General features: G+C 42.6%; 2 protein-coding genes across 2 annotated transcripts; both read right to left on the reverse strand.

Annotated features, from left to right (window-relative positions):
• Window positions 1-784: 784 nt before the first annotated feature.
• LOC311014908 (uncharacterized protein) lies at window positions 785-5,855 on the reverse strand. The gene is made up of 2 exons (XM_084011842.1): window positions 5,567-5,855; window positions 785-3,046 (listed from the first exon to the last, which is right to left on the reverse strand). Exon 2 carries the CDS (start codon window positions 3,037-3,039, stop codon window positions 1,327-1,329), a length of 1,713 nt encoding a protein of 570 aa, XP_083867968.1. The 5' UTR covers window positions 3,040-3,046; window positions 5,567-5,855; the 3' UTR covers window positions 785-1,326.
• A 2,608-nt stretch (window positions 5,856-8,463) lies between these two features.
• On the reverse strand, window positions 8,464-11,448 carry LOC311014314 (uncharacterized protein). The gene is made up of 2 exons (XM_084010859.1): window positions 11,396-11,448; window positions 8,464-11,149 (listed from the first exon to the last, which is right to left on the reverse strand). The coding sequence occupies exons 1-2, from the start codon at window positions 11,415-11,417 to the stop codon at window positions 9,129-9,131; spliced, it is 2,043 nt and encodes a 680-aa protein (XP_083866985.1). The 5' UTR covers window positions 11,418-11,448; the 3' UTR covers window positions 8,464-9,128.
• Between the last annotated feature and the right edge of the window lie 1,087 nt (window positions 11,449-12,535).

Raw genomic sequence — 12,535 nt, forward strand, 5'->3', positions numbered from 1 at the left:
CACTTTCAGTCAATGTGAACAGATAATCACTCAAATATTCATCCATCATGCACTATTAAGATTAACATACTCTATGGTATATAAACATTCATTAATTTTTGAGAAACCTCAATTTCACATGACTACATGTTTGTTGATTGTGTTTTGTTTTCACTTCCTAGAATGTTGTTATAGTCAGGCAACAAGTACAGATACATTACAGTATCTCTATGTAATTGCAGGAAAAGCAAAGGGTGGAACATTTGGATTTTAATCTAAATGTTTCAAACATGATTCGAACTTCCTTCCACTAGATGGCAGTCTTACTTTGTATTTGATTTAATGGAAAGCAATGTCTATGTAAGTGAGGTAGGTGACTGTGGTTATGACCGGTGTTATTTGTACACCATTACTTCATTTCAGAAAAACTCCAGATTGCTGTGAATGCAGCCAAACATTTGGGGTGCAGTATCAAGCTCATACGACCACTTTTAAATCTACTCAGTTTGAACTTCCTCGTGTTTTTCCACAAACTAAATTGGTACTTGTAAGCAAGATCTATACCTAGTAACTACTTAAATATCTAGTGTCTAATTACTATTTGGTGATCACAAAATGATCACTATCCAACAAAAAAACACCACAGCAACCTGTTTGAATAACTTCATTTTCAGACTCATTTAAGCGCAGTTTTATCCTCCTATACGATGAAGAATGTGTAGGAAAAAACGGTCAACTTGCTATCAGATTCATGGAGGTGAAAATGAACTAAGTACCATTTGTTCAGTAAATGATTAACACAAGGTAAGATTGTTCCTACTAAAAGTAGCACATTTATTCAACATATAGTAGGATTTTGCATTGTAAATGTGAAAAACATAGGATGAATTGTGTTACAGTGGAGTCATAATGACATGTTTTGTTTTTCATCTATTTCAAAAAAGAAAAAAGTAAAACTGTCTCCATTTTGTACTGTTAGAGCAAAAAGCACTTGTGAAACTGTAGTTATTAATACTGGAAAAATGAAAGACAAAATACTGAATGCAGAAGTTCAAGAAATTGACTGTTGCAGTGTATCTGAGTTTACATTCATTCATTCATACATGAGTCTTTTTACAGCATGTGAAGAGAAATACTGGCTGGTAAATGTGATCATTAATAACTGAAAGCTAATGAATTCATAAGCTGACTTGTTTGTTCTTGCTGGTACATCTGAATGGAGATGAAGTGGTTCTTTCGGTTCTCCTTGAGGCCCTAAAATCAACTCCACATTTTAATCAGTAATCAGTGAGCATTTTCCCTTGGCTTTAAAAGTTCTTAGGTTGCGAATATCTAATCTAGTCTAATTTACAGCACCGAGTTCTTATTTCTGCGGCCGATATTTCCCCTGCCTCTCTTGTTCCTTCTCCAGCACACACAGCTGATGATGACGGTGCTGATGATGACAGTGGCCACTACGGCAATGGCGATGAGGATGATCGAAGAACCGTTAGAAACTGTTCCCGTCTCCCCTTGGCCACTGCTGGTGACCTCCTCGTGCTCTGGGGAGGGGGTGGTCTTGGCAGCCGGTGAGGAAATGCTCCGTCTCGTTGGGGCAGTGTGGGTTTTCCTCCTCTTCTCTGTTGAGGTCAACACAGGGTCCTCTGTTGTGTTGAGAGGCAGTAAGTTCTCATCCGCCAGCAGAGCAATTACTTCACCGTTCAGACTAGCAGGTGTTTCGCAGACCACAAGAGTGTGGTTGGCCTTGGACGGGTGCTGTATCAGCCAGTCTCTCAGAGGCAGAATGTCCTTGTCACACCTCCAGGGGTTTTGCTGCAAAAGGATTCCCTTTGCTGCATTGAGGGCATCTAGACTCTCCTGTGGCAGGTTGGGAAGGGAGTTATTTCGCAGATCTATCTCTCCCAGGTTGTTCAGACCCTGAAGAAACCCCGAAGGGAGGGAGCTGATGGCATTGTGCTCCAAGGAAATGTTGAGCAGACTTGGCAGACCTTGGAAAATCCCAGCTTGCAGGGTTTTGAGCAGATTGGTGTGAAGTGATATCTCCCCCAGCTGCTCCAATCCTTCAAAGGCCCTGGGGGACACAAAGCTGATCTGGTTGCGACTGAGCACCAGGAGACGCAACCGAGTCAGGTTCCTGAACGTGTCATCCTCCACACGGCTCAGCTTGTTGTCATACAGCCACAACTCCTGCAGGGGCATGGGTCCAAACACTCCGGGTCCCAGGCTCTCCAACTGGTTTTCATACAGGGAGATTTGGGAAAGGAGGGGCAGGTTTAAGAAGATGCCTTGTGGAAGAGATGTGAGCCTATTGTGGGAGAGGAACAGCTTCTGGAGTTTCAAAGTCTTGGAGAACATGTCAGGGTGGAGATGAGTGATTTGATTGTCATTTAGGGATAATTCCTCCAGGTTACCGAGGTCATCCAAACTGCCAAGTTGGAGTTCCTGTAACACGTTTTTATTAAGCCGTAAGGTTTTCAGATGAGAAAGACCCTTGAATGTCTCTTTAGGTAGTTGACCGATATTGTTGGCAGACAGAATAAGATATTGCAGATCAGTAAGAGGGTGAAAAGTTTCCGCAGGTATAGACGTGAAGAGGTTCTTACTGAGGTCCAGCTGTTTCAGCTGTGCCAACGGGGAAAACCAATTAGGGCGGAGTACCCCTAGCTTGTTGCTCTTCAGATTCAGACTCTGAAGCTTCTGGAGATTTTGAAACAAGGCCTCAGGAAGATCTTGCAGTTCGGTCATAGTAAAACCTAAGGCCCCTATGTTCGGAGCGGAATCAAATGTGCCAGCTTGCACTTCCCTCAAAACAGTGTCTTTAATCACAAAGATGCCAAGGGCATTGGAGAAATCAGCCAGGTCTTCTGGTTTTAGGATGTAGATAGTGCTATTGGTAAAATAGAGGGCGTTGGTAGATGGAGGCAAAGCTGTGGGGAAGTCCGAGAGGCCGTAGCAGATTACTTTATTTTCAATACATTTGCATCCATCTGGACACGCATCAACAGTAGCGTAGAGGGAACAGAGAAGTAGGAGCACATGAAGCATCAGGGGCAGATCCATTTTTAACCTAGAACAAAAGATATGGTGATGTTAGTGTCAAGGTTTGTCATGAATCTTCAGATTTACATACATGGCAAAGGGCTCCATGAACATATTATAGTCACTTTGTACTAAATACCCTGTTTTTGTCATTAAAGTACAACAATTTCACATTTCAAAGTCAGTTAACTTGTCATCGGGAGTACTTTTACTCAGCCTGTGAAGTGTTTTTTTTCAGTGTCCTCTGTTGCTCTGTAGGACTGGAGTCAAGGCCAAGAAACATGACATTACTTCAGATTTTTAAAATAATGCCAGTGTTACAAATGGTGGTTCAATGAAAGACGTGTCTTTACCAGGCACGGGGGTGTAGCAAATGATACTGTCTCGTCACATTAAGGACATGTCTATAGTGTCTTTGGAGCTGGACCCATACTAGCGACTAAAAGTCAGGTAAACTTGACCTCGGCTGCTCTCATTTAAATTTGAAATAGTTTGCTGTGTGAAGATAATTATGGAATGCTCCACTCTAAACATTCAGGGAGCGACAGGGAGCACTTTTGCATTTGCTGTTTTCTCTTCACTGCACTACTGTCTGAGATGTGATGTACAATAGTTGCTCGTTTCTTGGACAGTAAAAGGAGACTGTGGTCTGTTTTTTTTTTCTCTCCTCTCACTGACAGAACAGCCACAACGGAGAATCTCTGCACTCCCATAATAAGGCAGTTATACTGAAGGCAACTCTAATTAGTAACAGTTCCTACATGTTGCAACCTCAGCATTCCAGCTTCAACCAAAAGTGAGACATTTGCATAAATTGATCCAGTGTTGTACATTGTTGCCTGTGGCTAGGAGCGTTGCCCACCAAAATTGCCAAAAGGGATGGCTGGTTAAATCGCCATACTTCCCAGCCTTTTGGCATCAAACCATGTATTTAGACTGTGCGTTCAACAGCATTTCTGGAGCTCACATATAACGTTTGCTGCAGAATGCTTCAGGAATATGGAGATTGGAGTTTGGCTTGTTGCCACAAGCAAAAGTATCTTTGCGCTGTGTCTAATAGTGCATCTGAACATGACGGACTGCCTGCCCGTGTCCGAGGCTGTGGCGGAGGCTGCGTTCGCTGCGTGTAATGGCACAGGAGGCTCCGAAGGCAGCCCTCTGCCAACATAATGACCTGCTTCTCCATACAAATCCAAGTTGTGCAACTCAAGGTTGGCAAGCACGAGTTGTTTCTCAGTGGCTGCGGTGTATTTAGGGTGCAGAGAGAGTCTTTCTGAGCAAGAAACTTGTCTAAAGAGACCAGTGTGTCCCTACAAATGAGTTCAGCCACAGAGGGACCAGATTCATTTCATTTATTGTCCTTTTTTTATATATTTATCAAAGATAGGGTGTTGTAAAACACACCCATGGTCCATCAAAGCCGTTTCCCTTTTCCATATGTTGTGTACTCATGTCTGCTTTCATTCAAGAGGCGAGGTGCTCGCACCCTGCTGTGAGAGGGAAAATCATGTTTTCATTGTGAGTAAAAGTCTTAAAATACGTCATGTTTTATTCCCCCACCCTACAAGTACTCCACTTTTACCAGAATACCCGTACGTTATACCCGAAGCCTCAGTAATACGAATTTGAACATTTACTTCTTATTAGTATGATTGAGGGACAACACCCACTGGTTTCATCACTATCACCACTTCCCTGTTCTTAACTCCAGTGAATGCGCAAGATTAACAAGATTAAAGGTCAAGTTAGGGTTAGGGTTAGGCAAGGGTGTTTTCTGATTACGCAACTACCAGAAAATGTCACAAATGCGAAATCCATCATGTCATGTGTGATCTGTATACAGCTCCACTCTCCTTTAATGTGTGGCAGTGGAAATCATGACTTAGGCAGCTTTAGTTGCTTTCAGACACATGACACATTTTAGCATCACTGCTTCTAGACCCGACAGCTGAACCATGTTTCCTCTCCATCTGTTATAAAACACAACATCCCAGTCCAACTAAAAACCACTGTCTGCTCCTGACTGGGACAGCCTCGAATGCTCTGCAGTACAGTGTAATGGCTGAAGCATTTCCAGCTCACCATTAATTGCTTTGGATTCCCACCGCACCCCCCTTTTTGCTGGAGCTGAAGGATCAGCACTTTGTCTGTCATGAAAAGACTGACCGAGCAAAGTTGGGAACTGTATCAGCCAGAGACCAGCAGGCAAGCCAAGTCAAGTTGATTCATGTTTTAAATAAAATGATTTTGATGACCACGTTACCTAACATAGTGTTACGACTCAAGTTATCCAAAATAAATCACACTTTCACGTTCTAAATCTCACTAAATTCAGTGCAAACTAAGACTCTTACAGGCAGTATTGTAGTTTATGTATCCACGCATTATTTAATAAAAACCAGTGGTAGAATGATGTACAAAAGATTGTATTTTTAAGATAAAAGTCCCATAAATGACACTGACATTCAGATACACTTCATCATGAAATCTTCCTGCCTCATTATCCTCGACACACGTCGGTCACAAGTAAGGAGCAATCAGAACTCACCTCCTGTAGCGGCTGATGATGAACAGAATGAACAGTTCACTCAACAGAGTCGGCGTGGTTATCTCTTATGTACGTCCTCCCTTCCTCCTCAGCTTTAAAATCCTCTGATGAAAGTTTCCAGCAGCGTCTGAACTCTCACACCATCACATTTTCCTGCTCCTCGTCATCGCTCGTTTCCCCCTCACCAAACAGTTTTTTGTTTTTTTTTGCCCTGAGCTCATGAAATCTGCAGGTCCTTCTCTGAGGCGTCAGTGGCACTGTTGAGCGACCCACTTCCCCCCTCTATTCCTCTCACACTCACATTTCTCTTTTGCTAAATGTGGTGGTGGGGGATTAAGCCCACCAGCAGAAGCCCCACCCTCTGGTGATTTGTGTTTACAGTACCGTGGGTGTCTGTGCAGGTTGTAATGCATGTAAGTGGATGTGTGAGCTGTGCTTCATCTAAGGGGATCCATGTGTTTTCAATTATGTAACTACATGTTTCCCCTCCAGGACATATATATATATTTGTGTTGGTGGTTGGAGTTACAAGGATAGTAAGAATGTGGTTTGGTTAAAGACAATGGAGTTAGCTTTGTGTTTTTTCTTTGGGACATTGTTTTTCTGCACATGCCTTCTTGTTTGGGTGTGCAAATTTAAGTATCAGCTGCACATATCTTTGGCACGACGCCCCTGGTATTCTTGCACGCTGGTGGTTTGGCCACTTAAAATCCACTGTTAGGGTTACATACAAACGTCTGTTCAGTTTTACCTTTATTGCCGAAATAATTAATTCATAACGAACCCTTGTGCAATCATGTTCAGGAAAATGAATAAATGGTGTTGAGCTTCTGTTTGTGTGCATATACAATATGTGGGACGTGATCCTGAATATCTAGATTGTTTCCCGAGTCAACCAAAAGGTTTTTTCTCGGCCTGTCCGCGTAAATTAATTAACGTGGAACGGTACGTTCTTCAATCCATCTGTGGAGAGAAAAAAAAGAGAGTTGTGCAGAGCGCTATGCTGTGTTTAACATTCCTGCGTTGCAGTAAGTGAATCCATCTGTTTTGTAACATGACAGACTCACCACAGAGAACAGATAGCGAGGGTGGAGTTAACGTATAGACAGTCAGTTGTTGGCGTATGGGGGTTTTCTGGATTACTGTAAAGACACTGAAGGAGCCAGAGCTGTCACCGTGAAGTCATTTTTATCATTAACCTGGCACACTTAACTTTTCCTCTCACCAGGCTCCAAACTTCACTTCTGATCACGCCGCTGGTATTTGTCCTCATTGGACCATTACATCAGTGATAGACTGGGCACGCTACATCACACCGGATGAAACGGACCGTTTAAGTGTCGCTACTTTACTTCCCAGGGTGTCAGTGAACATGCTGTCAGCATAAGGCCTGACAGTCAGCCCAGCTTGATACGTGATGTCAGAACATAATGTGTGGTGGAAGTCTGCAGAGAAACGTTTGGGACAGTACGGTTGCGTACATTCAGATACCAAATACCTACAGGGACATAGTGACCTTGTGTATGATAGAGGGAGCTGTGTCGGGGACTAAGAACCACCTTATCTACTGAGGCGCCTGAACAATTAAACAACCCTCTACAACCACGGGAAGCAGACAGCCAGTAGTCATTAACATGATTCTAGATTGAAGATACCGTCTGCTGATGTTTTCACGTTGGCTACTGCCCCCCTCATTGTAACATGGCAGTATACTTTACTTTAACCCTTGGATGCTGCTCTTCTCCTTTCAAGTACTGTATGAATTTGGATGCCAGCATAACAGAAGTTAGTGTCTGAGCTCATATACTTCACATTTGAGCTTTTCAACAGCTAAAAATCACTGAATTTGCTCCTGGATTCTTGCAACTATGAGAAAGAGTCACAGATTGAAGTTGAATGAACAATAACATAGTTAAATTAACCGCGATTATACATAGAACTTGATTTTATGACAAAACAGCTCCTTTTAGATGAGAACCAATTGGAGATCAAAGAAAAAAACACTTTACAATAATGTTGCAGACGTTTTGGTCAAAATGTTTGTTTTCAAAATGTTTTCTAACAGTTAATTATTGGATTTAAAGAGGATTATTGCTCTACTCCACGGCCAAGAGTCTGCTCAGACCAGAGTTACAAAAAGTCCCTCTGACTAGGATAAAATAAATGAATCATAGTTAAATAAAGGCTGGATTAAAAAAACAAAAGGAACTCCTCTCATTTGTGTTCAGGTATTCCTTTTGAAGCGTGTAATTTCCTCTCCCCATGCTCACCCTCTCTCACTTTCTGTCTGTGTGTGTCTGTTGTGTGAGTTCAGCATACTGGAAAGGCCTAATCACCCGTTGCCATAGCAATGAACTTGGGTGCTGTTCACCAAATTCATCCTCTTTTGTTTGCCGTTTGTTTTAAAGTCCAATTACGCCTCGTGGAATTTGTGGCATCCACTGTCCTTTTATGCCGGTTTAAAAGATCTGAAAGCTTATTTGATCAACAGTTGCACATTCCCTGTTGTTTTGCCTGCAAAAATGGTATTATTATCTTTAAAACAGTTAGGATTAAATTAAAAAGTTCCTATTTTCAATCCTTTTCTGGACTACGTTGTAAATTATGTTATAAATTCTCTCATAACTGTGTACACAATGTTGTGGTTCTGTTTCATAATGGAGGCTTGTGAAATAACAGGGCTGTTTTCCAAAAGGAAGTGTCATGTCAACGGCTATTTTAGCTCTCGACTGAACCTGGGCGTCCTGTTTTGATGAATGTTATGAGAATGATTGTGTTATTCATCCCAACGTCCGAGAAATTGTTAATCTGGGAAATGCGTATTCCTCCGTCATTCCAGGATACGAAACTCAGATAAGAGGGGAGGCTATCAAACAACACACTTGTTTTTTGGCATTTATTGGTGCATATCTTCATATCTACATGATCACAGGGATTGGCCAGACAACACACACTGCAATGCTTTAAAGAAAGTGAGTTACATGATGTTATTTATTCAGACTGAGCATAGCAAACACACAGTTTTTACATTGTGGTGCCCTCCGTGCAGTTTGAAGCTTTCACCACTAGAGGGTAACAAATCATTTGTGAAGAAAAGCTTATGAAAACCTTGAAAAGCCCAAACATTTGCCATTTTATTCTTCCACACTATTTTCTTGTACATTTTATTTTTTGCGCATTTTATTGTTGTACAGCTAGTCTGTGTGCCCTTTTTTTATTGAATTTAATTTAATTCAGATGTGTTGAAATATGAACTTATGTCAACATAGCTGTTTTAAAGCTTGCAAACTGTATTATACACTGTGCTGCATTATATAATATTAAATACTTCATAAAATAAGTAATAAGTACCAGAATTCTTTGCCATAACTTCATCTTAAACCATGTCACAATACTTGAAACCCCATATTCCAGGTCTGACCGCTCTTAAAGTGACACTACATACACATAAGCAAACCATCTAGAAAACCGACACCCCATAGACATCTTTTATAAACTGCAACCGTTTGGAAAAGGACAGTCATCTTGGTCTCTTGTGCACCAGGTCTGATAGCATGTCTTCTTACTCGGGAGTGTGTTCGCACTCAGCCTTCAGCTCCTCCATGGTCTTGGTGAGGCGATACATGCAAAACATGGCAGCAAGAATGAGGAATACGCCTGTTAACACAAGGAGAGTGTGGGAGAACATGAGGAGTCCAGTGAGGGCTGCATCCGAGGGCAGAAACCACACGTAAACCCAGCCATTGTGAATGTTGTGGTGAACAAACTCAGGGCCCCATTCAACCACCAGTGTGTCGTGGAAGGAAGTGGACTTATAAGACAGGGGAGTCTGAGAAGAGAGATCCTGGCCAGGCAGGGCGGTGGTGGGAGTTTGCCGAGTCGTCGTCAGGGTGGTGGTGGGAGTTTGCCGAGTCGTCGTCAGGGTGGTGGTGGGAGTTTGCCGAGTCGTCGTCAGGGTGGTGGTGGGAGTTTGCCGAGTCGTCGTCAGGGTGGTGGTGGGAGTTTGCCGAGTCGTCGTCAGGGTGGTGGTGGGAGTTTGCCGAGTCGTTGTCAGGGCGGTGGTGGGAGTTTGCCGAGTCGTTGTCAGGGTGGTGGTGGGAGTTTGCTGAGTCGTCGTCAGGGTGGTGGTGGGAGTTTGCCGAGTCGTCGTCAGGGTGGTGGTGGGAGTTTGCTGAGTCGTTGACAAGGCTGTGGTAGGTAAGCTAGATGGTTTGGTAGTTGGAGGGGTTGTTGGGATGGCAGCTTCTTGAATGGCGGTTGATGTTGTCTGTCGGAGCGTAGAAAGATAACTTGAAGGGACTCCCGTGGCATCGCAGAAGTTGAACTCCTCCTCACGCAAGGAGCCAACGGTACGGAGTGCTTGGTACGCGGGACTATGACACAATACGTCCTGTCTGTCAGAAACCACAAGCTCATGTTGTCTTATCCATTTGGCAAGACCTCTTATACTACAATCACAGCTCCAGGGGTTTACACTCAGACTGAGAGCCTGCAAAACTGTATTTGACGAGAAAATATCTCCTGGAAGAGTCGTGAGGTTGTTGTTCTTCAATGAGAGCACCTTAAGCCTGGGAAGACGGCAGAAGAGGTCTGAGGGCAACTCGCTCAGCTTGTTATTGAAATGTAATTTAAGAGTCACAAGTCCAGACATGTTGGCGAACAAATTTCCAGGAACAGTGGTGAGGTTGGTGTCATACAGATAGATTTCCCTTATGTTAGGCATGTAACCCATTAGCTGGTCTGGTAACGGGGCTAATAGTGGGTTCTTATAAAGGGTGAGCTTGATCAGCCTGGGCATGTTGTAGAAGGTCTTTGCTGGAACAGCCTGAAGTTGGTTGGAGGACAGGGTCAGGATCCTCAGGTTCCACAGTGACCAGAACACCTCAGGTGGAAGGCTCATAATCTTGTTAGAATAGAGTTGTAGCTCCATGAGGTAGACGAGCTTCTCAAAAACCCCCGCTTCCAGCACGTCTAACTCGTTGTTATAGATAATGAGTCGGAGGAGACTGGTCGTGGTTCTGAAGATTGTCGGTGGAAGCTTCTTTATGGAGTTCCTGCCAAGGTTCAGGAAGCGGAGTCTGGTCAGTCCGTTGAAAACAGTTGAAGCCAGACTGCTCAGTTTGTTCCGGCTCAGGTCCAGATTCATCAACTTGACAAGTCCTTCAAACATGTCCGGAGATATGCTCTCCAACTGGTTGTCTTGCAAAAACAGCTCCTCCAGATCGGTCAGCGGACTGAAGACGTGATCGGGGAGGGCGAAGAGATTATTAGACGACAACGCGACCGACTGGAGCTGCGGGGCCGCATAGAAAGCTCTGGAATGGATCTTGTGCAGGTGGCTGTGAGTCAGACTGAAACGCAAAAGCAGCTTCCGGTTCGCCAAGCTCTGATCATTTATGACGTCCATGTTTGTGCCGTTAAGCTGCAGCGTGTACGTGTGTTTAGGGAGCTTTGGTATATCTGTGATGGTGACACCAGTACACGTGACATTGCCTCGATCCATACAAAGGCAGCTGCTGGGGCAGAGCTGGCTGCAGGCGAGGTGTGGCAGCGTGAAGAGGACGAGTGTCGTCCACAAGGAGCCTGCAAAGTTGAAATGAAAACACATTTTTGCCCACTCGAGATTAAATGCAGAATTAAAGCAGAAATCCGAATAGCAGTGTGTAGTAATGTAACTTTCACTGTTGATGATGCACTGTTTTAATGCAAACCTGGAATTCAATTCTTTACAGAGTAAATATATAAGAAGAAATATTTCATGTGTTTTTTCTTCTCTAAAATGACAGTAAAAAGAGGTAAAAACCAAAAGAAGTTAATTATTCTACGAACCTCTGAAGTGAGACTCCATCATGGTCTGTTTGATAGATGGTCATGTCCCTGTGGTTTGTGCTGCTTTTCCCTTTAGGGCTGTCTTAAAGAACCTATCAACATACCCCGCCCTCAGCTGCAACTAAATGCCCACACAAAATCCAGCCATCAATTCTATTTTTTTTTATTGTTTTCACTTAGAAAAGACAACAATATTAATATAGGGGGGGAAAAAGAAGAAAAACAATTAAAAAAAAAAGAACACGCTGGATTGCCATGTCTCTACAGTTTGTTCTTGTACTAATTGTCAGTGGCGTAGTTCTTATCCTTGTTCTCGATATTGTTCTTCTTGATTCCTTATCTTAGCTGTTCCATAACATGTATTCCCTTCACATTCATCTTGTGTTGGTTTATCTCATTTATGCCATTTTCTTGTGATTGCTTTTTTACAAGCTGCTAACAACATGTTCAACAAATATCTGTCCTCTTTTAACACTACATTCCCTGTCATATTGACAAAATACAGTACGGTACATGACTTAGGTATAAACCAAAAAACATGAGAATGATCTACATTTACAGCTCCACATTTTCTCCAACATGGCTGTGGTACAGATAGTTATTTGTTCTTCATTCTGGGCATGATAAAGAATCAAATTAAATTCTTCCAGCTAAATTATCTCCAAGTACGTGTTGATTGTTGTGTTCTCCAAATTTGCAGCCATTCAACTTCAGAAATATTTACACCTAGCTCTCTTTCCCATTTCAGTTTTACATATGAGGTTGTACTCCCTCTTCTCTCCATTAGTTGGCGATATATCGTCGATATTATTCTAGATTTCTTGTAATTGTAGACTTACAACAAAGCAACAAATTACATTAACCAGAGAATTGTTATGTTGTATATTCAGTTCAGCTATCCTTCATCCTGTTTTTTAAAATCATTTAAAATCTCTCTGTAGCTCAAAAAATCATATTATAGGATTACAAGTATTGTGTTTTTATTTTGTTTGTGTTTCTATAACTGTTGCAGCATTCGTAAGTGACAGTTTCCGACTGCTGATCTTTAGCCTTTCCCATTGCTCCTTCAGTTTTACTTTACTTAAGTTGGAAGTGGTTCAGCCTTCTGGGACGTACTATTCACTGCTGTTGTGTGAGTGA

The sequence above is a fragment of the Eutrigla gurnardus genome (genome assembly GCF_963514095.1).
Source record: "Eutrigla gurnardus genome assembly, chromosome: 6".
Classification (NCBI taxonomy): Eukaryota; Metazoa; Chordata; class Actinopteri; order Perciformes; family Triglidae; genus Eutrigla; species Eutrigla gurnardus.

Coding starts and splice junctions, on each gene's coding strand:
- LOC311014908 (XM_084011842.1), bottom strand. CDS start 3,039: ATGGATCTGCCCCTGATGCTTCATGTGCTCCTACTTCTCTGTTCCCTC.
- LOC311014314 (XM_084010859.1), bottom strand. CDS start 11,417: ATGATGGAGTCTCACTTCAGAG. Junction 11,150..11,395: donor GATGGAGTCTCACTTCAGAG/GTTCGTAGAATA, acceptor TCAACTTTGCAG/GCTCCTTGTGGACGACACTC.